This window comes from Pollicipes pollicipes, unplaced genomic scaffold (genome assembly GCF_011947565.3).
Source record: "Pollicipes pollicipes isolate AB1234 unplaced genomic scaffold, Ppol_2.1 Scaffold_4219;HRSCAF=4965_pilon_pilon_pilon, whole genome shotgun sequence".
Lineage (NCBI taxonomy): Eukaryota > Metazoa > Arthropoda > Thecostraca > Pollicipedomorpha > Pollicipedidae > Pollicipes > Pollicipes pollicipes.
The window spans coordinates 10,735,977-10,761,253 of record NW_023596448.1 but is presented as its reverse complement, the minus strand read 5'-3'; the positions used below and the strand labels follow the sequence as shown (position 1 = coordinate 10,761,253).

Genomic DNA, 25,277 nt, shown 5'->3' with positions numbered 1-25,277 from the left:
CATAAATACCTATAATTTGCCTTGTAATGTTATCTTGGCCAAAGAAGCAAAGATTTAGTGCAATGTTTTCTTAAGTCCTCTCACGTCTGATTATTAATCATATAATGATATGACTATTATGATTTAACATAATAGTATCCTATGGTTGTGCAACTTGAACATACCCTTGTGTAATTGGGTAAAATGGAAGGCAGGTGCTGTATTGAATTGAGATATCAGGACAAAGTGGTTTGAATTGTTATCAGGCCTATGATTGTGGGTTCAAAGGTGCTCAGAGTGCCCATTGAGATACACACATGGCTGTCTGTCTCTGGGCTGGCACCCAGGAGTCATTGAGTCAGTCTGCCGGCCCAATATGGAGCCATGGCCACGCTGTCCGTGTGCTTCCCGACTTGCCGGCTACAGTGATTGGTCCTTCTTTACCGTGGGTTTGTCAACATGGTAGATCCACATCATCAGCTGGATACAGTCATCTGCTTTTGGTGAAAGCCAACGCCAAACCACGGCCCCTGAGGGTCCTGTCGGCGCGGACCACGGCGCTCACGTGCGCTGCCCTTGGCCTGCAGAGCCCGCACCAGACTAGGGCGCAGTCATGGTGAACCACCGCATCCCGACGGTGCGTCGGAAGACGTACACCACCCCGCGCCGTCCGTACGAGAAGACTCGGCTCGACCAGGAACTGAAGCTGATCGGCGAGTACGGCCTCAAGAACAAGCATGAGGTGTGGCGTGTCAAGTACACGCTGGCGCGCATCCGCAAACGCGCCCGTGAGCTCCTCACGCTCGAGGAGAAGGACCCCGGCCGCCTGTTCGAAGGTCAGTGGGCGGCACCGGCTGGTGACGGCCACGTGCGACGCTCGCTCGTGCCCCCGGGGCGGGCACGGGTCTGCAGTCGACCAGTGAGGTTGAACGCGCTATGAACTGTTAAAACTGGATGCTCACATTGGCAGATGTAGTGGTGATATAAGTGCCTGAATCTCATAGTGTAGGGGAGTCACCAGTAGTCCCCGGAGTGGAGTCGGTGGCTTGACCTGGTATCCAGGCGTGTGCGGATGCTGAGTTGTCCCGTTTTGCCGGCCCAAACGGAGTCGCTGGCGTCCTCTGGCCGCGTGCTCCTCGACTTGCCGGCGACAGCGATCGCTCCATCGTTACCGTGGGTTTGTCATGTCACAAACTCGCATCATCAGGTGGACACACACGTCGCCCGTGACGGAGAGTGTGCGACGCTGGTGCGCCGGGCGTGTTGTGACCTGTCGCCCTGCGCTGCGCCAGGTAACGCCCTGCTGCGCCGCCTGGTGCGCATCGGCGTGCTGGAGGAGTCGCGCATGAAGCTCGATTTCGTGCTCGGCCTCAAGGTGGAGGACTTCCTGGAGCGCCGCCTGCAGACGCAGGTGTTCAAGCTGGGACTAGCCAAGTCGATCCACCACGCCCGCGTGCTGATCCGCCAGCGCCACATCAGGTGGGCGGGGGAGGTGGTGAGCGCGTGGCCGCGGACCACACCCCGTGCGGCGCTGTGGCCGGCGCCGCTCGTGGCCCGGCCCGGCCGCGCGGGGTCAGAGCATGCCCGGCTGTCCTGAGACTGGGCTCACTCCTGGCCCAGTCCATTCCCAAAGCCGGGGACAAGCGCGGCGGGCGACGCATCGCTGATGTCGCCGGCGCTGGCTCGGGGATTTGATGCGTGTGGTGTTTGCCCGCTGTCGATGAGTGCGTTGTGCGTGAGCAGTTCGATGGGGTGAAGAGTATCACTGGAACGAGACCCCTGGCGTTTCCAGGACGAAAGCGTGGTCCTGAGCGGCTGCTAACTCGCGACTCGGAAGAGCTGCCAGCGGCATGAACCGATTACGCACAGGCCACTTGACTGCGTATATCGCAGTCAACGTCTGTTCGCTAAGCACTGAAATGCAGGCCAATTGATTGCGTATATCGCGGTCAACGTCTGTTCACGAAGCACTGAAATGCAGGCCACTTGACTGTGTTTTTCGCGGTCAACGTCTGCCAGCCTGGCGAGTGACTGAGCTGCTGGCGAGCCCCTCGCGCAACCCACTTGGCCACGCTAGTCGCGGCCAACGGTTGTTACCCATGGGAGCGAACCCGGGGTACGTGGTGAACTATTGCTAGATTTGGCGAGTGTCAGTCCCCAGTTCAGCCAGAGCTGCAGCGGCGAAGCGTCTGGGTCCAGCTGTGTTTTGAGTTTCGTTCGGCCACGCCATCAGAACGCATGCGTGAGGAGCTGCCGTTCGTCGCGGTCGTCATACCACGGGCTGATGTACGGTGCTCTTGCTGTGCCTCGGTGAGGCGTCTGCCCCGCACCGCTGCTGTGCCTCGGTCAGGCATCTGCCCCGCACCGCGTCCCCCGGCGCTCAGCGCGTCCTCACTCCGCCTTGTCCTCCGGCAGAGTGCGCAAGCAGGTGGTGAACGTGCCGTCGTTCGTGGTGCGCCTGGACTCGCAGAAGCACATCGACTTCAGCCTGACGTCGCCGTTCGAGGGCGGCCGGCCGGGCCGCGTCAAGCGGAAGAAGATGAAGCGTGCCCAGTCGGGCGGCGGCGGCGGAGGAGACGAAGACGACGAGGAGTGATCGCTGGCGCCTGTGGTGTGCCGAGGTCCCAATACACGTCACGTTGGAGCAGGATAGGGTTTCGTTGTGGGGGAGGCCGACGAGGTTGTAGGACAGGAACGGTGAGCGCAGGTCGGCGTTCAGACTCCGCGAATATTTTGTTTCCGGAACCATCGGTCGGGTACCCGAACATGTCCGAGGCCAACTGCAATGCCGATGGATTAAAAACGCATTGGTCTTTCGCCGAGTCATGAAAACCATCTCGATCCGCTTCTGAACTGCGGTGCAAAACTGGCAATCTCAACGGCTGGCGGGCTGTGCGGCGAGCAGGTGACAACATGCCACCAATTCAGGCGTTAACGCGCATGGCCAGAGCAGGCGTGGCCCCAGCTCGGCGCTGGGCCGCGCTGTCCTGCTGACGGGCTGCTGTCTTGCCGAGCTCAGATTTTCTTTTTCTGCGGAGGTGTAGCGTCAGGGGTCAACGACCGGGAGGCAGGATGCGAAGACAGGATTGCAGGATTGGGGAGGCTGCGGTCTGCAGTTACCGCTTCAAGCAGGAAAGTTCCGCGGCTTACGCCCAGGCACCGTATATTTTGGAGCTGGTTGTTGACCTGGCGATCATCGGATGTTGCAAGAAGTGTATGTGACGGCAGGGCGGCCTGCTCCCGAGCAATGGCGGCGTTGCGGTCCGGCAGCAAATATGGTGCATTTGGCTACACGTTGCGAGGCCGCCGAACGTTACTATTTCGAGGCCGCCGAACGTTATTATTTCGAGGCCGCCGGACGTTATTATTTCCAGGCCGCCGAACGTTATTATTTTCAGGCCGCCGAACGTTATTATTTCCAGGCCGCCGAACGTTATTATTTCCAGGCCGCCGAACGGCATGACCAACGTTATTATCACCTGCTCCCACCTGCCGTGGACGCGGAGGCATTTGTTCACTGCCGGCTCGCATTACTGCGGCGCAGCAGCGAACCCTCTTGCTTGAAATTACAGGAGGCGTAAAACCACATGCTCCAGACGTGGATGCCTTCAAAACCCATGTGGTCTCCGCATTGGCGACCGTCTGCCAGGCCGGACAGTTGTTCTTCCTGCGTCCATGCCCGGAAGCGGTGGTTTGGATGTAACGGTCACCGATCGTGAATCTTTCACACCACTCGGGGCAATGGGGTGAACGGCAAAGTCGCGTTCGCGCCTCCCAGCATCCCCGCAGCACCACACGTGCCCCAAAACCAGTGCAACTGACGAGCTGCGTCAATGCAAAACAGATATTTGCAATTTTTCATGACCTCGAGTGCGGTAGTAGGATATTCCATGACCATCGACAAGTCCGGATCAGAGCAGGCACGTTAGCGGGAGTTGCGCAGAAATGCATGCCCTCCATCCGCAAGCTCACCATATATAATGATCACTCACTCCAACTTCAATATCGCACGCTGGACAACAGAAATTGAGTTGCTGTCGCTGGTTTCACCAACTGAACGCCCAGGAACCCCGGGAGCAAAGCAGGCAAAGAAGGCGTGAGCCAGACCCGCCAGAGCGCCACGCATGAGCGCTGCCTGGGCTGGCTCAGTGCACGCGCGGACCCCGGCGTGAGCTTGGTGGGAGCGTTCTACGCCCATGCCTGTCGGCCAATATCAAGAAAACACTGGCGATATCACAGCTTTATTTCTAATAAATACTCGGTGTAAAAGCAACGGCCAGCATTCGTCAACATCAGGTGCCGCGCAGGGGCACGGCGAAGGCACAAGACAAACACGAAAACAAACCACGGAGCTACAGTTTGAACGAAAACCACGGTTGGTTAGTTAAAGCTACGGGGACTGCTGGGCACAGACCCTGGTATGGCAGCGCGGAAGTGATGCCACACGCCTTCAAAATCTTCTTGTTTCTCATGCCGTGGCGAATCATTTTCATTTCGCTTGGTAGTAATCGCCCGTTCCGCGGCGAGTGCCGCTGCTGTATTATTGGCGTTGCAATCGCTCACGCTGACCTAAACAGTACGGTACGGGGGCGCACCATCGGTAACAATGCTCGAACCCGTAACCCGGTGGCGCGGGACAGCGCTGGCAGTGGTTGCTCACCGCTGCCGAACGACGTCTCTCCCCCGTCTGCTGTACTGCGTCGTCGCGCGCCACGGCTTGTGCCTTGGGCGCGAGCCGGTGGAGGAAGGGGCGCCCCCCAATCTCCGATAGGCACAGGGGAGCCCGCCCCCACCCCGTTAGGTCTGCATTTCTAGCACCACAGGCAGCTCATGACAAAGTTAAAATCAGCATGCGTTCTCAATGAACTTCAAGTCGCCCTCCCACAAGAAAACCCTGGTTGCGCTTTTGCAGCACAGCCAACCCCTCCCCCCCGGATTCACGATTCTCGTTTTCGATTCACGTCCACATCGTCCCCCTAAAAAAAAAAAACGTTGCGGACAGCGTGTGCGGCACCGTCTGTCGTTTCGGACGAGCGACCGCCCTGGGCGCGGCGCAGGCAGCCGCCTAGCACGCGCTGCTCTGTGGCCGCGCGCTCCAGCCGTGGAAGCACTTGTAGAAGCGGCGCGACTCCTTGCCCTTCAGCGTCAGGAACAGCTTGCGCGGCCGCTCCGGCTGCTTCACACGCAGGTGCTGGATGTACACCTGGTGCACGCCGTAGCGGGAGGTGAGCATCACACGGGACATGAGGCGCAGGTGCTGGATGTACACGTGACGTACGTGAGGATGTTATACAGTGCATGACCCTTTGGCTGGGGTGCCCATCCATTTATAGAACCCTCACCCATCTATGAACAGAGGTGCTCCTTTTCACCGCATCAGACGGCACGCATGAAGCGTTGTTTGGCTGTAACGAATGGCGATTGCGAAAAGCGCCGACTTACGCAAGTTTTGTCTAATTGTAGAACATAACGGCAAACGAGTGTCGATTAACATAACCCATCATGCAGATGCACGGCGTCATATGTTATACGCGCAGGCGCAGTGTACGGGGAGGTCACCACGAACTAACGAGATACACAGACGAACATTTACACAATGATGTGCTGCAGCAGCTCAGTCTACATCTAGCCGGGGTAAATCGACGATGCCAGATACAAGACGGGATGCGTAATGTCGGAGCAGGCGTGCGGGACTGGGTGTTTGGGTGTGGTGCTGGCGCTGGGACATCAACCCGCGATCCGGATACGGACGGAGGGAGGGGGAGGTGCAGGACTGGGTGTTTGGGTGTGGTGCTGGCGCTGGGAGATCAGACCGCGATCCGAATACGGACGGAGGGAGGGGGAGGTGCAGGACTGGGTGTTTGGGTGTGGTGCTGGCGCTGGGACATCAAACCGCGATCCGGATACGGCGGAGGGAGGGAGGAGGCGCAGGACTGGGTGTTAGGGTGTGGTGCGGGAGCGCGGAGTACGGCCCTTATACGGACGAAGGAGGAGGGGTAGTCTCTCAGTTCCGACGCCCAGCCCAAGTGATCAATGGTGCTCTGTCAATACGCAGTCGAATCATGCCATGTCGCGGTATCCCACCAGCCCAAAACACCGTGCTCTCCGGCTCTGGCGGCGCCGGCGGATCGAGATCACGTGAGCGCGGCTCGGCGGGCGGCGCCCCCGTGCGCTCCAGCCCCACCCCGAGATCAGGAGGGCAGCCCCTGCCCTCAGTCGGCGAGAGCACGCGGACAGGACGGCCGAACGGCGCGCTCCGTACCTGGGCGCTCTTGTAGGCCAGCTTGACCTCGACCTCGCTGCAACGCGGTCCCATCCACAGGAACACCTGCTCCCCGTTGTCGAGGATCATGATGTCGTCGTCGTCCAGCTCGTCCTGGCGGAAGGGCGGTGCGTGTTACAGCACTCCCAGGTGGAGAGGGCCTACCACACACACACATAAAACAGAATGGGCGGAAGTAATCACTGCATTTGACGCGGAATTAAAACCTAGTTACAACAACAGAAACCATGACGTTTTGATCTTCAGAGATCTTCACACATGAAGATTTTCTCCAACAGGAGCATAAGCTCATCAAAGCTAGTCCCACGCTTGAATCGCCCTTGCCACGCCTCAAGCATCAACAGAATGCGCGTTGTTATATCACTGAGTCTGGTACCTGGCAGAAGTCACTGCACTTCTCCGATATGCAGAAGTAGCCCTTCTCGTTGGTGCAGCGGAAGAGCCTGCTGTAACGCATGTAGTCGGCGCTTGTCTCGTATGGCTTCTTGCCGCCGATGCCAATCCAGAAAAAGTTCTCTGGCTCCTCACCCTCGTTCAGCACTTGCAGACTGTAGTGCTCCTGCGGACGGGATGGGGGCGGGGGAGGGCGAAACGTTACGCGTCTTAATCAACAGATGCATATACATGAATCACAATCGGATATTTTCTGATACGGGACGGCAAGGTCACGCAAGACGCATCACTGGCCAACTAAAAAAAAAAACCCAGCATGAACTGCACCACTGCACCACGCCGGGTTAGCACTGCGTAATCGACACCTGCCGCTGTCGCCACCTCAATAACTCCAACAACAGTTTGTCTCACTAGCACCACCACCTTCTGCACCCCTCACCGCGGCGGTCGACAGCGGTGCTCACCGTGTCGTACAGCTCGGTGGCGATCTCCTCCGCCAGTCGCGCCTCCTCCGGGTCTGCCTTTGAGCCCAGCCATACGTACACGATACCCGTCTCCTGCTCCTGGTCAGGCTGGCTGAACGGCACCTTCAGGATGTAGCTGGAGGCGGTGGGAGGCGTGGTAACACACGGCGCACGAGTCACCGACCCCAACGCTGACAAACACATGGCGTTCAGAATCTCACCAGCCAAGTCCGCAGCCAGCGGCTTTCAGCACCTGACCGACCAGTTCCCAGAGCTAAGGCAGCGTTCAGCATTCAACCGACCAGAACTCGCAGCCGAGCGGGGTGCATTCCCCATCCAAGTGACCCGAAACCACAGTTGAACGGGCGGCGTTCAGCATCTAACTGAACCCAGCTCAACGTTGAACGGGATGCGCCCAGCATCTAACTGGCCCGAGAACACAGCTGAGCGTTCAGCAACTGACCCGAGCTCACATCTGAAGCATTACTGAAGGAGATTAACGTTCAGCGGGGCGCGTTCAGCATCTACCTGACCTAAGCTGACAGCTAAGCGTTCCGCATCTCACTGACCAGAACTCGGAGTTGAGCAGGCTGGCGTCGGGCGCCACCTGCACGCAGCGCGAGCAGATGGCGTTCCCGTTGCAGCGCAGGTGGAAGAACTCGACTGCCGGGCCGGCCGGCGCGTCGGCGGCCGGCTCCTGGTGTCGGGGCAGCGGGGGCGCCGCCTTCCTCCGACCCTGCCGACGAGGCGGCGGCCGGTCAGCAGCCGTCACAGCCCCCCCCCCCCCCCCTCACCACCGGAGCGGGACGGGTTCTGATGTTGGTTGCGACGTAGGGCTGCGCGTGATGGTATCGATTTTGTTCAAACAGCCACTCGCTTCCCACAACATTCATCGTCAAACTGCTCATCAGGAGCGTCAAAAAACAAACATGGTATTGGCCTTACTCCTCGGAGAAAAGCCCAGAGAATGAAGATACAAATGGGCTGATATTTCGGCAACATGCCTTTATCGAAACCAGAGTGGCACTGAAACAACGTGACACTGCTTCGCATTGCTTCAGTATGCATGACAATCTTCAACGGTTCTGTAGAAATAATTTGCCTTGGCAAGGACTGGGCAGCATGCATCTAAAACGATCTGGACAGCTCACAATTGGCCAAGACCTCACTCCTCGTATCAAAGGCGTTCATGCATGCTTCCATGGCCACAGCGGCAAAGCGTTGTTGCCACGGAGATCGCATCCTTGCGAACACTGTGCATTCACAACCCGACGTAGTTCTCCCCCCCCCCCCCCCCCCCGTCCCGCGGAGAGGGGGACCCACTTGGTGGATGACGAAGTGTCGCTTAAAGTGCGACATGAACTTCATCGGCTCCTGCTGCTGATACATGCGCAGCACCTCCAGCTTCTCGCCGAACAGCGACTCGAACTTCTTCTGCAGACTGCCGGCGACCGACGGGCGAACATCAGGCGAACGGCACGGACCGGGGGGAGGTGCCGACGGCGGCTCGGCTCGGGTACGACATGGGGTCCCGGGCGCGTGGGGAGCCCTGAGCGCGCCGGTCGGCCGGTCCGTGGTAAGGTCGGGCCAGGCCCGGCTCGCGCCGGCTTCGGAGGGAGCGGAGATGGACGGCGGGAGCTGCGAGCCGGCCGCCATGCTCTGGGCGGGAACGTCGTTGGGATCACATGTGAAGGCCATCGGCTACAACTTACGAGTCACCCAAACAACCAGGACAACTCCACGGTAATCTCCATCAATAACAATGCCTGTTACCCGCAGAAGAACAGAGCACGCTCGTGCCAGTCAAGGGCGTCAAACTCGATGCAAAGAGCACGGTCGTGCCTCTCATGTGAGTCAAACTCGATGCAAACCATCGACGACACGTCAGGCGACGCTTGCCAACGCCAAACATGGGCCCGTGGCCGTGCGGCATACACACGCGATTCAGCGCTGGCACCTGCTGGCGGCGCGCGCCAGCCCCGCCCCCGTCTCGCCGCACGACAGCAGCCGAGAACCCCCACACACGTGCGGTCAGGCCGACACGCACCTGAAGGTGAAGGTGAGCCAGCCCATGTTGGAGGCGTGGCGGCCTTGCCAGAAGTAGACGACGCACTGGAAGTCGTCCTCGACGTCCTCCTCCGACTCGCCCTCCTCCACGGGGCCGGGCACCCAGTAGCGGCACAGGAACACGTAACAGTCCGCCGAGTAGAAGTGGCCTGCGCCGAGCGGCAGCCGCTGGTCAGAGTCGGGCGGCGGCGGCTGAGGTCGCCGCCAGTTGGCAGTGACGGAGGATGTTTGTCGATACAGCTACAAGGATGCAGGGGTGATGCTCGCCAGGTAAGGTGGCCGCGGAAGACGGACGCAGGGATGGTTGCGCGTCATGTGGTGTGAGCGCAGGCCACAGTCGGGTCACTTGGATATAGGTCGCAACCGGGTCGCACAGTGTGCCGTACAATGCACGGATGTGTCAGAATATGGAGCATGACGTGCAACGTGTTCCACACTCCAAGACGAGCATCGAGCGGGGAACAGCGGCCAGAGCGTGAAACAAGGCACACGCAGCGCACGTAGAGTATGGTGGGCAGTGCGACAGCCCCCCGTCTGGTGGAGCAGGAGAACTACGTCGCGGATGGACCGAGCCGACCACCCCGGCGATACTGTCGCCCACCTTTGACGTAAGCGCTTCACATTCAGCGGCAATGAACAGCCAAATCACTGCCCAGTGTGCAATGTGGACCAGGGAGCCCTGATGTGGACCGGCGTCTCACGGACGTAGCGGCACGATCTCCTCACTGAGCTCGGTCCTCGTCCTCAACGAGCTCGACCCTCGACATCACCAAACTCGGCCTTTGTTCTCACCAAACTCGGCCCTTGTCCTCACCGAACTCGACCCTCATCATCACCAGACTCATCCTATTCCTCACCAAACTCATCCTCGGGCAGGCGGACGAACTTCTTGCCCTCGAGCACGAACGTCTCCATCTGCTCGAGGTCCTCGTTCCACTCGTCCACCAGCTGCTGCGCCTCGGCCAGCGGCACGGGCGCCTGCCGGGGCGTGAAGAGCGCCGACAGGTCGGTGCGCGTCTGCTGTCGGCGCGCCCACTGCTGGATGTCGGCGCCCGTGCGGCGCACAGACTCAGCCGTTCGCGTGAAGTCCACGGCGATCACGTCATCCCAGCCGACGAACTTGGACTTGAACACCTGCGGCAGTGGCGCAGCGGGTGTGAAAACGGGCGGCGGGCGGGTGTGAAGGCAGGCGGCGGACGGGTGTGAAGACGGGCGGCGGGCGGGTGTGAAGGCAGGCGGCGGGCGGGTGTGAACGCGTGCCGCGGGGCGCGCGGCGGGTGGGTGTGGAAGCGGGTGGCGGACGGGCGTGAAGTGGACGGTGGGCGGGTACGAACACGTGCGGCGGGCGTGCGGCGGGCGAGTGTAAACGCGAGCCAAACACCACTCTCGGCGTGGGGCGCCGTCCGAACCTCGGCTGCGAGCGCCCGCCAGCGGAGGAGCGGCATCGGTCTGATGACGCATCAGACACGTGACGGCGAGCTAAGGAGCCCTGAGGTCAAGTACTGCGTCACAGACTCCAGGCGACCGGGTCAAAGCGCTTGCAACCCATCCCACCCACACATCCTCCATGAACTGACGTGTCCGCTATCCCTGACAACCAATCCGTTCTCCTTCTCTCATCACTGTTTAGTAGCCGTCAAGCCATTGGCATGTTGAGCGTGCCGCTGGCACTGCCGCCGTCATTTCCACCTGACGGTGACGAACAGCAACGACAGAATCCAGACGCCTGGGTGAAGGGGGGGGGGGGAGAGAACGGGGCATCCTTTACGGGAGCGTGGAGGGGGGGGGGGCATCGTGCCCCGTACATGAGCGAGAGCTTTTACGGATACATAGTAACAGGCATCTGGACGGCGTCAGCTGCCCTGACCTTCACCTGAGCTCCCTTCCTGCTGCGGTGACCACAACGGGGGCCAACGACTGTGTTGTCCCCAGCTCCACTCGTCTCCGAGCCAACGCTCAACCGACCCGAGTCACGACTCGACCCATCCGCGACTCCGGTCGTGATCCAAACAACCCGCGACCTGGACAAAACACGATTCGCCCCTGATTCGACCACGTGACCCCGCCAACGCCCCCGAAGATGAGCTCGCCCGCCACTCGACCCGCCGACGACTCCGGCTCGACCCACCTGCGACTCGGTGCCCTCCTTGACGACAGTGACGATGGCGTTGAGGCCGCGGTCCTTCATGTAGACCAGCTCCTGCGAGAGCTTCAGCGAGGCGGCGCGCACCAGCCGGGTAGACTTCTTGCCGATCCTACACACGGAGAGCACGTCAGCGCACGCGCGCGCGGCGTCACACCGCGCGCGCACACCAGGCTACCTCCTACACGCCTCTGAGGCCACCACGCACCTCTGTGACTATCACACAGCTCCCGCACTCCTATGACTACCTCACACCTCCCACACACCTCTGAGGTCACCACACACACACACACACCTCTGTGACAATCACACAGCTACCACACACCCATGACTACCGTACACCTCCCAGACACCTCTCAGGTCCCCGCATACCTCTGTGACAATCACACAGCTCCCACATACCTCCCACACACCTCTGAGGTCACCACACACCTCCCACACACCTCTGCGGTCACCACACACCTCCCACACACCTCTGAGGTCACCACACACCTTCCACACACCTCTGCGGTCACCACACACCTTCTACACACCTCTGCGGTCACCACACACCTCCCACACACCTCTGCGGTCACCACACACCTCCCACACACCTCTGAGGTCACCACACACATTTTACACACCTATGACCACCACACACCTCTCACACTCTTCTGAACCGACTTCCGATTTTCTGATCTGTACCCGCCTTACCCTGACACCCTTTACTGACTCCAGACGGCACTGCCTGCGAAGTGCGCGCTGCACTTTTAACTGCCTATATGCTACTGCTCTGCTTCTGACCATCTGAGACTCAAGCAGGCGTCGGATCACACTCCACCATTCCTGACCAGGCCGCAACGGACCGCAACATGCTGGGAGAAACTGCCCAGCATATTCCCTCCCCGTCCCTCTCCCTCACCCCCGGAGCGTCGCTCACCAGACGAACACGTCGCCGAAGCAGTCCAGCACGTAGACGTGCTTGCTGACCAGCAGCTCCTTGGTCATCTTGCCCTGCGGCAGCTCCACCTGCGGCAGCTCCAAGTAGCCCATGCCCAGGCCCACCTGGTAGAGGTGCGGCCTCTTCGGCTTGAAGTCCTCCGGCACGTGCTCCTGCCGGCGCGCCCGTGACGTGACGTGACGGGAGGTGGTCACCAGCCAGCGGCTGTGGCGGACGACACAGGCCACATGGCGGAGCCGGTCGGCCGCATGGAATAAGCACCCAAAGCGGCCGCCCGGCGGCCCCAAAGGTGTAAGTCTGGTGTTGACCGGCCGGTCCCTGACCTCGCTCCCGCTCTGACCCCGATCGGCCTCACCCTCCATATTACCATCTGCGGGAGCATATCACCCCGTCCGCTCCGGCGCCAATGGTTCTAACCTTTGTCGCGCCCCAAGCGCGTAGTATTCCCTCAATCTGCCGCAGACTGGCTCTATGACTGACTGCCGGGCTTTAGGCCGTATCGACACCTAGGGGGGTGCAGGGTCCAGCCTAAAAGTTCATCTTAGCCTATGCCTGCCCCTCAATGGCGCTGTTCTCCAGTTGATCACAACTGGAATTGTTATGTTACCCAATGTTGGTTTTATCTACATCTTCCCTGGTCAGTCCTGACATTTCTTATTCCTCATTCCACACTTATTCCACTCATACATTGCCCTCATCCACCTTCCATTTCTCCACCTTCCCACTTAGACTTCGTCTTAATCCGCCACTCGCCCTCATAATGTCACTTCTCCGCATCGCTCCCGCCGCTACGTATGCCCTCCCGCTACTCACGTCCCTCCGACCATGTCCCCCTCAAATCGCTAGCACTCACTCTAACGTCCCCTTAGCGCCCGGCCGTCGCCCACCTCTATCCTCCTACCCCGCCGCTGCCCACCTCCACCTCGCTTCCGGCCGCTGCCCACCTCCACCTGGCACCCGGCCGCTGCCCACCTCCACCTGGCATCCGGCGGCTGCCCACCTCCACCTGGCATCCGGCCGCTGCCCACCTCCACCTCGCACCCAGCCGCTGCCCACCTCCACCTGGCATCCGGCGGCTGCCCGCCTATACCTCTCACCCCGGTGCCCACAACTACCCCGCAGCCGGCCGCTGCCAACCTCTATCCTCCTACCCGGTCGCTGCCAACCTGTACCTTGCACCCGGCCGCTGCCCATCTGTACCTCGCACGCGGCCGCTGCCCGCCTCTGCCTTTCACCCGGCTACTCATCTCTACCTCGCGTCCAGCCGCTGCCCACCTCTATCTCGTCCTCGGCGGGCGGCTCCTCGTCGTCGGGCACACCGATCAGCGCCCAGAACTCGGGCGACTCCTCGCCCTGGTGGTACGTGCCGATGTCCGACTCGTTCTTGCGCTCGTTTTTGTTGACCTTCTCAGCCATCAGCCTGAAAAGCGCCGCGGACACCGTCACAAGCCGCTCCCAGCTGACAGTTCCGAGCTCACTCCTATCACATGATCAGCACCGTCACGAGCCGCTCCCAGCTGACAGTTCCGAGCTCACTCCTATCACATGATCAGCACCGTCACAAGCCGCTCCCAGCTGACGGTTCCGAGCTCACTCCTGCGACATGATCAGCACCGTCACAAGCCGCTCCCAGCTGACAGTTCCGAGCTCACTCCTATCACATGATCAGCACCGTCACAAGCCGCTCCCAGCTGACAGTTCCGAGCTCACTCCTATCACATGATCAGCACCGTCACAAGCCGCTCCCAGCTGACGGTTCCGAGCTCACTCCTGCGACGGTGATCAGCACCGTCACAAGCCGCTCCCAGCTGACAGTTCCGAGCTCACTCCTATCACATGATCAGCCACCGTCACAAGCCGCTCCCAGCTGACAGTCCGAGCGCACTCCTATCACATGATCAGCACCGTCACAAGCCGCTCCCAGCTGACAGTTCCGAGCTCACTCCTATCACATGATCAGCACCGTCACAAGCCGCTCCCAGCTGACAGTTCCGAGCTCACTCCTATGACATGATCAGCACCGTCACAAGCCGCCCCCAGCTGACAGTTCCGAGCTCACTCCTGCGACATGATCAGCACCGTCACAAGCCGCTCCCAGCTGACAGTTCCGAGCTCACTCCTCCGACATGATCAGCACCGTCACAAGCCGCTCCCAGCTGACAGTTCCGAGCTCACTCCTATCACATGATCAGCACCGTCACGAGCCGCTCCCAGCTGACAGTTCCGAGCTCACTCCTATCACATGATCAGCACCGTCACAAGCCGCCCCCAGCTGACAGTTCCGAGCTCACTCCTATCACATGATCAGCACCGTCACAAGCCGCTCCCAGCTGACAGTTCCGAGCTCACTCCTATGACATGATCAGCACCGTCACAAGCCGCTCCCAGCTGACAGTTCCCAGCTCACTCCTATGACATGATCAGAGCACATTGGACCACTTACGATGGATCGTCAGGGCTCTTTATGAGAGGAGGCAAGATATGTGCTCAGCTGTTACAGTTCTAGCCACGCCTGCCTGCTGTTCCATCCTGTTACGAGAGAGTAGCTCCCTGGCCCCTGGATCGGCACCATTCCCTGGGGCTGCACGCCCAGTCCCCCGCGGAACTGGTCACGCTCCGCCTCCACGCTCACCTGGTCTTGCTCTTGAGCGTGTTCTTGCACTTGTGCCCGTACCACACGTACATCTGCTTGCCGCCGTCGAGCAGGAAGACGTAGCGCGGGTCGAGCGCCTCCGGGCTGACCTCGACCGGCTCCAGGTGGAGGCCGGTGCCGTTCGGGTGCACCCGGTACAGGCGCGTGGGGAACTCCTGCCGGCGGCGGCGCCACTGCGGTCAGCCCCGGCGCCCGCCTGCCCTGGCAGCGTTTGCGCTGAGAGTCTGGCGTGTATCGGGCGTGCCGAAGCCAGCTAAATTCGCGGCGCCCATGAATGTGTCGCAATGATTCTAAGGCATTGCATGAAGGGAATGGGTTACAGCCGCCTTTGACACCTGCACTTGCATTTGCATTTGATTCGCCCCGAACGTGCCGCGGCTTTACTGCTGGCGCCGTCGGTCCTCGTGGCAGCATTACTCTCCGCCTGCTCTCGACCGCCCCGCACGGCTCCCACCGGCCCGCCCGTCGCTCGCCTCCACCGCCCACACCGCAGCCGAGCCCGAGCCCGAGGCAGCGGCCCGCCTCTCCGCACGGCCGCCCCCGCCGGCCGCGCTCCACACCCAGCGCGACCACTGACCACGTCCTCCACCGAGTAGAAGCCGCTGGTGGTCCTGCCGCCCTCGATGTAGGAGATCTCGCCTCCGAACATGTCGAGGAACGCGTCCGATTCGTCGCCCTGCTCCTCGCGCACGGTGCGGCAGTCGGCGCCCAGGTTATTGCGCAGGTTCACTGCGTGGATCGCCGAGCACGCCCGCTTGTCCAGCTGCCGGCGGCGGGTCAGGTGAGGTCACGCCAGACCAGGTCAGATCATGACAGGCGGTCAGACCAGGCCAGGTCAGATCACGACGGGCGGTCAGACCAGGCCAGGTCAGATCACGACAGGCGGTCAGACCAGGCCAGGTCAGATCACGGCAGGCGGTCAGACCAGGCCAGGTCAGATCACGACGGGCGGTCAGACCAGGCCAGGTCAGATCACGACAGGCGGTCAGACCAGGCCAGGTCAGATCACGGCAGGCGGTCAGACCAGGCCAGGTCAGATCACGACAGGCGGTCAGACCAGGCCAGGTCAGATCACGACAGGCGGTCAGACCAGGCCAGGTCAGATCACGGCAAGCGGTCAGATCGGGCCAGGTCAGACCAGGCGAGGTCAGATCACAGCAGGTGGTCAGACCGGGTCAGGTCAGGAGCATATCCTGGCATACCCTGCAGCGCACGTGAAGCGAGGGTCTGAAAATGTGACGCAGTGTCGGCACTGACCGTCGCCTTCTCGCCGATCCAGAAGTAGATCTGCCAGGTCAGCGCATTCGAGTCATCCAGATAGGTCTTCAGGATGATGTAGCAGTCGCCCTCGTAAAACTTGCCGTGGATGCTCTCGTCGATCTGGGGCACAGACGGGAGCCAGCGGTGAGCGGAGGAGCATCATATGACACCCTGCGCGACAGTTAAACAGACTTCCCTAACGTGCCAGACTACCTGACCCTGCTGAGGTCGGGTCTGACTGTGCGTGCCGGCCGACTGCCACTGGAGACTGACTCACACGGGCGTGCTCTCGTCCGACTCGGGCTCACACGGGCGTGCTCTCGTCTGACTCTGACTCACACGAGCGTGCTCTCGTCTGACTCTAGCTCACACGGGCGTGCTCTCGTCCGATGTGACTCACACAGACGTGCTCTCGTCCGACTGACTCACACAGGCATGCTCTCGTCTGACTCTGAATCACACGGGCGTGCTCTCGTCCCACTCTGGCTCGCAGAGTCCGGCGGTGTAGGCCGACTCCGGCTCGGAGAGGCCAGCCGCTGGCTCCGCTGCCGCTCACCTGGTTGGGCAGGAAGTTCTCGATCTCCCAGACGGTGAGGCCCGGGATCTGACCGACGTCCGGCTCGAAGAACTCAGAGTAGTCCAGCGACGGCTTCTCCAGCGACTCGTCCCACTTCTTCGGCCTGCCAGACGCCCGAGATGGGCGAGCGGTGAGGCCTCGCGGGAACATCAGCATCACCACGCGCGCCACCATTATCATCCCACAACCGCGCACACAGCCGACAGCGGACAGCCGACAGCGGACAGCCGAGAGCCGCGGCCGCGGCGGCGAAGATCAGCTGTGACTCGAGCGCAAAGACTGCACGACTTCACCGCCCCGCAACTAAACCAGCAGACGGAGACGGGCGGACGGAGACCACCTCGAGCGGCCGTACCCTCGCCCTCGGAGGGTCGGGTCGGGGGGATGGGGAGGGGTGAAGCGTCGGCCCCAGCCGATCGGCGGCGCCTAGACGCGTTACTCACTTGAGCGACTCATACAGAGCGCCGCCCTCCTGGCTGGTGGTCTTCTCCTTCTCCTTGGCGATGTCCTTCATGCCCTGCGTACCGGAACATGGCACGCTGAGTAATGCCATCGCATTGTCGCCACGAGCCCACCACGCAAAAACGTGACCTCTGGCAGCCGCGCGCCAAATTACACAAAAAAGAGTTGCACACGTACCAACGGGGCGTTTCGTCAAACTAATGTACCTACAAACTTGGTCAATGCACCGTCATGACCCTCCCCCCACACATTTGTTCTTCCTCGCTCAGTAACTGCGTTGCAGCCTCTCCATTGTCACCGTTAGCGACAGAAACCTTGACCGATGGCCAGGCCCGAATCTACCCCCATATGGGCTAGAGACCACCCGAGATACCAATTCACTACCATCGGCTACCAGCTGAGCCAAATCATCTCCACCAGTTCGGAGGGATGTGCCAGGCAAAGCGTCATCCGCAAACGCGACATCCTCGAAAATCGGCTGTGTCTGAGCCCAACGGTCTAGACTGCCTTGCTCAATGACAACATATTAACGGAGGTCGCGCGAGGGACGGGCACGCCGTCGGCGGCCGCTGGCCAAAACACGAGCGGCGGGCCACATCACCTTGAGTATCTTGGCCGAGTCCTGGTTGTCAGAGTCGTTGGTGTCCTTGCGCCGCCGCAGCCGAAGCTTGCGTGCAATCGGGTCCTTGCTAGGGCCTGCCGGCGCCCCAGTGACGTCACAGTCCGCCCCCAGTGACGTCACAATCCACTCCAGTGACACCAGTCAGCCTTAGAGACGTCACAGTCCGCTCCAGTGACGTCACAGTCCGCTCCAGTGACATCACAGTCCGCTCCAGTGACGTCACAGTCCGCTCCAGCGACGTCACAGTCCGCTCCCGTGACACCAGTCAGCCTTAGAGGCGTCACAGTTCGCTCCAGCGACGTCACAGTCCGCTCCAGTGATGTCACAGTCCGCTCCAGTGACGTCACAGTCCGCTCCAGTGACGTCACAGCCCGCTCCAGTCCACCCCGCGTCTGCGTGGCTTGCGCCAATTAGCGCGCCGACACGCCTGGCCCGCGAGCTCACCTGCTTTACATCCAAACAACTCCGCGCACCGCACGGTGCGGGATGTACGCAATAAAAGCACCGTATTCATCTTAAGTTATTTTCCGTTGCTTCAACTCTGCATCCTTACAAACTATGCGAATGAAACGGCGATGGCGTCGCACCCAGGCGCAGAGCGCCGCCGACGCCCCATACCCCAAAACCCACCCACCGGCGAGGGCGGGCGGCAGGTCCTTGGCGGCGCCGGCCTGACGCAACTGGTTGTGCAGCGAGAAGTCGACGTTGTAGAACTCGACGCCGGCGCCCTGCTTCATGGAGGCCGGCCGTGGCGGGAACACCTGTCGGCGCAGGACAAGGGGAGGTTACCCGAGCAGGGGTGGGTCGGGGGGGGGGGGGGGGGGGGCACGCGGACCGCTGCCTCGGCGCCAGAGGCGGTCAGGAGCGTGGTCACGCGACGAGCACCAGGTTGTGTCGTTACAGTACGGATAGAAGACAGACAGGCTGCGGTCTTCCTCCGTTTGCCGACAAGGCAACAGCACGGGTCGTCTAGGACAAGACACCTGCAGCCGCAGCTGCGGCCGTCCGGCCGTCTCACCAGGTCCGGGTTGTCACGCAGGTCGAGCACCTCCAGCGAGTCGGAGATAAGGTGGATGGTGTCGGGCAGCGTCACTAGCCGGTTCGAGGTCAGGATGAGCTTCTTCAGCGCTCCGCACCTGGCGACGGAGGTGCACACCGTGTCACCTCACCACAGAGGTAGCATCGTCACCGCATGTCATCCCTCACTGAGAGCGTCGCGGAGACCACATTCGCTGAGCTACGATTCGCTGCAACCTGGACTGCAACCTCTGCAGCCTCGCTGCAGGCCCGTGCACTCACGAGCACAGCTTCACTTCAGCCACCTCCAGCGCACTGCGACCGCAGCGTCCCTCCACCACTGACACCGCTACCTCGCTCCACTCCCCCATGGCCCTCCCGCCCTCCGCTGAGCCCTCCTCCTCCCTGCCAAGCGTCTATGCCGTGACTGCTGACCTTCCCACAGGAGCGCGGGGGTCACTGACCGGCAGAGTCCCTCGGGGATCATCTCGAGCCGGTTGTGGGAGGCCGAGAACACCTCGAGCGCCGCCAGCTTGCCCATGCCGGACGGCACGCCGTTGAAGTCCAGCCGGTTCTCGTTGACGTACAGCCGTCGCAGCGCGGTCAGCTTGCAGAGCGACGGCGGCAGCGACACCAGCTGGTTGCGGCACACGTTCAGCACCTCCAGTCGCGTCCACAGGTCTGGCGGCGGCGGCCAGGCGGGCGCTGACACGGGCGCCTCGGGCGGGACGGGGACCCGCAGACCGCGGCCGCCACGGCCGGGGCTGGCCCCACGCCGGCGTGCGGCCCACGCGCCACGCTTGAGGGGCGCGCCGCTCACGGGGTCACAAAACAGGCATACTACAGTCATAAGTGCCTCTCAGTAGTCGATACCTTCACCAGTGGTAACGTTTTCTCACAAAGCCTGACACACAGGCCAAACACCTAAAAATCTCCCAACGGCAATTTCCTCGTCAAACATCCTACTCGCCCTGCCTGCTCCCCGTCGCGCCCTATCCGCCGCGGCTCAGCAGCTGCTCCCGGCCACCGCCCGACTCCTACCCTCGACCTTCGACCCCAGCCTCGATCCTCCACCCCAGATCCTCCACCCTCGACCCTCGACCCTCGACCCTCGACCTCGACCTCGACCCCCGCCCCCGAACCCCGAGCCCCCGACATAACCCCTGACCCCGGACCGGGGCGCCCTGACGCCGTGCTGCCCGGCGGCCGGCCGGAGACCACCCACCGACGGCCACATTCAGCTCGCCGCCGATCTTGTTGGAGCTGATGTTGAGCCGGCGCAGGTTCGGCACCGTGAACAGACAGTCGGGGATCTTGGTCAGCCGGTTGCGCGACAGGTCGACCTCGGTCAGGTTCACCAGCTGGTCCAGAATGGGCGGCAGGTTGGCCGGCGAGCGCTGCGTGTTGGCCATGTGCAGGCTCTGCAGCGAGGTCAGCGCCGGCAGCTGCCTGCCGGGGCGGGGAGCCGGTGATGGGGAGGTCACGGGTGCTAGACGCCTGCAGACGCCACGCTGGGTCGAACGGCACAGCCGTGACACAACGGGAGGATGGCCACATGTCGGGCCTAGGCACGCGTGGCGTCGCGTCGCGGGGTCGCATGGCGGTGCGACACAGCACATCACATGGGGACGCGACACAGCGCATGTCACATAGGGGCACGCCACCACACATGGTGACGTGATAAAGCACATATCAGATGGGGCACGACGCAGCACATGCTACATGAGGCATGGCACAGTACATGTCAAAGGAGGGCACATCATAGCATTTGTCACACGAGGACACCACAGTGTACGTCACATGGGAGCATGACACAGCACTTGCCACATGGAGCATGACACAGCATGTTACATGGGGGTGCGACACAGCACATGTCACATGAGGGCGCGACACAGTGCATGTAGCATGGTGATATGATGCAGCACTTGTCACATGGGGCATAACGTGGCACGTTGAATGAGGGCACGATAAAGCACGTCACATGAGGGCAAGACACAGCGCATGCCACAAGGCGATCCATAACGACACAAGGCGGAGGGGCTGCACACACGCGCATCGAGCTACGGTGTCAGCAGGCCGCAGCCGCCGACCTGCTGCGGGCGCCCAGCAGCCAACGGGCCACACAGCGCATCGGGCGCGGCGAAAGTACTTGGAGCGCCTAATCAACCGACCGCGGTCCAACAAAAGAGTACAATCACACCTGACTGGCCGGTCTCCCCAAGCCCGCCGACGCGGACACACCGCGCCGTCCCACAGTACCAGACTCGGACCAGAATCGGTTCACCCCGCGAGCGCGACTTCAACAACCCGAGACGGCCCGGAATGGGGCCCGCCACCAGCCCGGCCGCGGACCCCGTCTGTCCGCCCCGCCGCCGCCACTGACCGCATCTGGAAGTGGCCCATGGGGTTGTCGTTCAGAATGAGCGTCTGCAGGTTCACCAGGCGCCGTGTCTGCGGCGGCAGCGACTCGAACTTGTTGTTGCTCAGGTCCAGGAAGAGGATGTCGTTGACGTAGACAAACAGTTGGTTGGGAATGACCTCAATTCTGCGGAAGGTGCAGTTGGTGAGACCCATGCTCAACTCAACCACATCAGTTACGTCAACATGACAGATGGCAAATCCTCTCATGTTTCAAAGTCTTGCAAAGTCTCGCCTGTCAAAACTGAGGCAATCAGATATCATGCTGGGCCTGCATAGTTTACCAAACACTTGTCTTTTGACATGGCCTGAAAATAGACAGACATTGCTGGCATCTCTTTACAAGCAAAACACCATCATATCTGTTCCTCATCCCAACACGGCTACCGTACGCCCATCCACCGGCCAGTCGGCGAGCGCGACCTCAGAGCGCCCGCCCCAGCCCACTCACTGGTTGTGGCTGAGGTTGAGGCTGAGCGGGGAGCGCGCCCGCTCCACCACTCCAGCCCACTCACTGGTTGTGGCTGAGGTTGAGGCTGAGCAGGGAGCGCGCCCGCTCCACCACTCCAGCCCACTCACTGGTTGTGGCTGAGGTTGAGGCTGAGCGGGGAGCGCGCCCACTCCAGCTCACTCACTGGTTGTGGCTGAGGTTGAGGCTGAGCAGGGAGCGTGCCCGCTCCAGCCCACTCACTGGTTGTGGCTGAGGTTGAGGCTGAGCAGGGAGCGCGCCTGCTCCAGCCCACGCACTGGTTGTGGCTGAGGTTGAGGCTGAGCAGGGAGCATGCCCGCTCCAGCCCACTCACTGGTTGTGGCTGAGGTTGAGGCTGAGCGGGGAGCGCGCCCGCTCCAGCCCACTCACTGGTTGTGGCTGAGGTTGAGGCTGAGCAGGGAGCGCGCCCGCCCCAGCCCACTCACTGGTTGTGGCTGAGGTTGAGGCTGAGCAGGGAGCGCGCCCACTCCAGCCCACTCACTGGTTGTGGCTGAGGTTGAGGCTGAGCGGGGAGCGCGCCCGCTCCACCACTCCAGCCCACTCACTGGTTGTGGCTGAGGTTGAGGCTGAGCGGGGAGCGCGCCCACTCCAGCCCACTCACTGGTTGTGGCTGAGGTTGAGGCTGAGCAGGGAGCGTGCCCACTCCAGCCCACTCACTGGTTGTGGCTGAGGTTGAGGCTGAGCAGGGATCGCGCCTGCTCCAGCCCACTCACTGGTTGTGGCTGAGGTTGAGGCTGAGCAGGGAGCGTGCCCGCTCCAGCCCACTCACTGGTTGTGGCTGAGGTTGAGGCTGAGCGGGGAGCGCGCCCGCTCCAGCCCACTCACTGGTTGTGGCTGAGGTTGAGGCTGAGCAGGGAGCGTGCCTGCCCCAGCCCACTCACTGGTTGTGGTTGAGGTTGAGGCTGAGCAGGGAGCGCGCCCACTCCAGCCCACTCACTGGTTGTGGCTGAGGTTGAGGCTGAGTGGGGAGCGCGCCCGCTCCAGCCCACTCACTGGTTGTGGCTGAGGTTGAGGCTGAGCAGGGAGTGCGCCTGCTCCAGCCCGCTCACTGGTTGTGGCTGAGGTTGAGGCTAAGCAGGGAGCGCGCCTGCTCCAGCCCACTCACTGGTTGTGGCTGAGGTTGAGGCTGAGCAGGGAGCGCGCCCGCTCCAGCCCCTCGGGCACCTCCTTCAGCGCGTTGTGGCTGAGGTCGAGCGTGGTCAGCTCATCCGAGTGGAACACCTCGGCCGGCAGGCCCGACGTGCGGATGCGGTTGTGACGCAGGTTGACCGAGCGCAGTGACGGCAGCTGCGTCAGCTCGCCATACACCTTCTCCAGCTCATTGTGCATCATGTGCAGGTGTTCCTGCACCATACAGGGGATGTGTCAGAGATAGACAGACAAGAGCGAAGGGAGGCGCGGCACAACAGGCGACGTGGTGTCACTCCAAGTCAGCCTGGGAGTCGTGGTTCGGGTTCGCCCAGAATGAGGTCTGATGTGATGAAATGAAATAGCCAATAATTGCTCCAGGTCATCACTGAATCCACACCGAGCCAAATCTTTAAGCCCAAGGATGCTACATCCACACACACACACACACACACACACATGCACACCCCACAAATATCACACAAGCCAGCTGGTGGGGGAGGGTTCCATAGCAAAATGCATCTCAGTGTGAGTCAAGTCCTGTCACTGTGAGGGGAAGCCGTCATATTTCTGAAGGGAAGGCGAGACATTTCTAGAGGGAGGCATACTCCATGAGCACAATCCCTGCAGCATGGTGGTCTCCTGCATATCATGCTGTATACCCCAGGGCGGGATGGGCCTTATCCTGCCTCCTGCAGCCCCTGCAAGCTTCTGCTTATAAGGTATGGATTGAGCAGCAGCACAAACCAGACATAATGAGCAGCCAATATCTAACAATGCACATGAGTGTCTGACTTGCAAGCCAAGTAAAATCAACAGGTGGTTCCAGTAGCTTCAAAGATGGGTGCAAAATAGACATTGCAGTTGATATGCCCTAAAACACCACTAAAAAGAAATCAGTAGCTTTGGATAAGAAATATTTAATGGCATACAAGAATCAAGGATACCTGCCATAATACTTCACATCAGTAGGGCCTTCCAAGAAATGATTTTGAGGTAAATATGAGTTGTTGTAATTTAACCACTTGTGACTTGCCAATAAAAACAGGGTTTAGTTGTACCCTACTGATCCTGCTATCTTTTTTTATTGTTTGTTTTCATTCTATAATATCTATCATAAGTTTTGGTCGGAATGCATCTACATTGCAAGGCAAGGACCAGTTCCACAGAGCAGTGTTCTAATCCAAAGCTGCAGCAAGAGAGATATCTGGGAGTAGCTAGGTATACTTTTTAAACCAGGCTTCCTAAACTCTTGTTGTATAATCAACACAGGGCTTTGCTGACTCAATTACTCAAATTGGAATTACATATTGTCTATTATTTGACTGCGAGCCCATGCTAGATTACAATTATGTACCAATTCCATCATCATTTCCATGAGATCACCTTAAGACTTATCTTAGATATCAATTCCACCAGCCATCTAAATGGAAAAAACAGGCTGGCATAAAGGGCCTTAGTTACATGCTTCCAACTCTCATGACCATCCAGTGCCCACTAGTTTACAGGTAACCTTTATTTACCAGTTTTTGTAGACTGCCCAGCTCCTCTGGTATGCTCTTCAGTCCTGTTCTGTTCAGCTTCAGCCATCGCAAGCCAGTCATTTTCCCCACTGATGCAGGAAATTCTTCTGTCTGACGATTGCAAAACATGGTGATGATGTACGCAACAACCAGGAAGGGGGGACACAGAATTACAGAGTTCTCTGTTAACAAAATCTCATGGCATCACCACACAGAAATGGCAAGGTTATGTCTTGATTTCGTTGCTCACACATCCATCAGCCAAGCTACGCTTAAGTGTTACAAAAACTTAATCAATCAGGAAATCAAAACATGCAGTGTATAAGTCGTAGACAAAATTTGCGCATCTAATTTATTACTTTTCGTTGTTAATGCACATAGCGGTGAATAACAGTGAACATTTATTGTAATCATATGACCTCGAATCTACTATCCTACCACTGATGGCACCTTACCTCGAAATCATTTTTTGTGAAGTCGATTCCTCGGACAAAAGGTAACACCCCTGTCGCCGCCATGATTGCCGATGTTGTCTTCGAGTGCGGGGATGGGTTGTATTCAGGAGGTCCCGCCTAAAATGCATTCATATCACTAAGACAGCGTAGATGGACCTGTAATCCTTCTAAGAGAGTACTTTACCATTCGATATTCGCGTCAACAATAGCACTAGGCCGACGTCACAAAAGACATATCGAAGATACATCAATCTCAAAAAGATTGATAAAGACTGATACATTTACTACTGAGATACTCTAAAGAAGCATCTATCTTAAAAAGCCTGTAAAAAGTTTATTTCAAATAATATGAGCTGATTGCCCCGCCCAAGACGATTAAGCCAGCGACAATTGAGGGCTAACG

General features: G+C 60.0%; 2 protein-coding genes across 3 annotated transcripts; one reads left to right on the top strand and one right to left on the bottom strand.

Moving 5' to 3' along the window:
- The first annotated feature begins 542 nt into the window (after positions 1-542).
- On the top strand, positions 543-2,627 carry LOC119095553 (40S ribosomal protein S9-like). Its single transcript, XM_037218405.1, has 3 exons — positions 543-815; positions 1,272-1,458; positions 2,395-2,627. Exons 1-3 carry the CDS (start codon positions 593-595, stop codon positions 2,573-2,575), a joined length of 591 nt encoding a protein of 196 aa, XP_037074300.1. The 5' UTR covers positions 543-592; the 3' UTR covers positions 2,576-2,627.
- A 1,577-nt stretch (positions 2,628-4,204) lies between these two features.
- LOC119095524 (FLII actin remodeling protein) lies at positions 4,205-24,953 on the bottom strand. 2 transcript variants are annotated; one of them, XM_037218371.1, is made up of 25 exons: positions 24,875-24,953; positions 24,420-24,530; positions 22,874-23,112; positions 21,244-21,405; positions 20,086-20,309; positions 19,325-19,541; positions 18,862-18,979; positions 18,478-18,604; positions 17,823-17,917; positions 17,203-17,276; positions 16,739-16,862; positions 16,180-16,302; positions 15,500-15,685; positions 14,902-15,077; positions 13,545-13,689; positions 12,249-12,421; positions 11,315-11,441; positions 10,044-10,320; positions 9,167-9,335; positions 8,443-8,560; positions 7,689-7,855; positions 7,120-7,255; positions 6,639-6,821; positions 6,242-6,355; positions 4,205-5,182 (listed from the first exon to the last, which is right to left on the bottom strand). In XM_037218371.1, the coding sequence occupies exons 1-25, from the start codon at positions 24,935-24,937 to the stop codon at positions 5,045-5,047; spliced, it is 3,786 nt and encodes a 1,261-aa protein (XP_037074266.1). In that variant the 5' UTR covers positions 24,938-24,953; the 3' UTR covers positions 4,205-5,044. The 2 variants fall into 2 exon arrangements, with proteins under 2 accessions (XP_037074266.1, XP_037074267.1); XM_037218372.1 differs by lacking the exons at positions 22,874-23,112; positions 24,420-24,530; positions 24,875-24,953 and adding an exon at positions 21,794-21,797.
- Between the last annotated feature and the right edge of the window lie 324 nt (positions 24,954-25,277).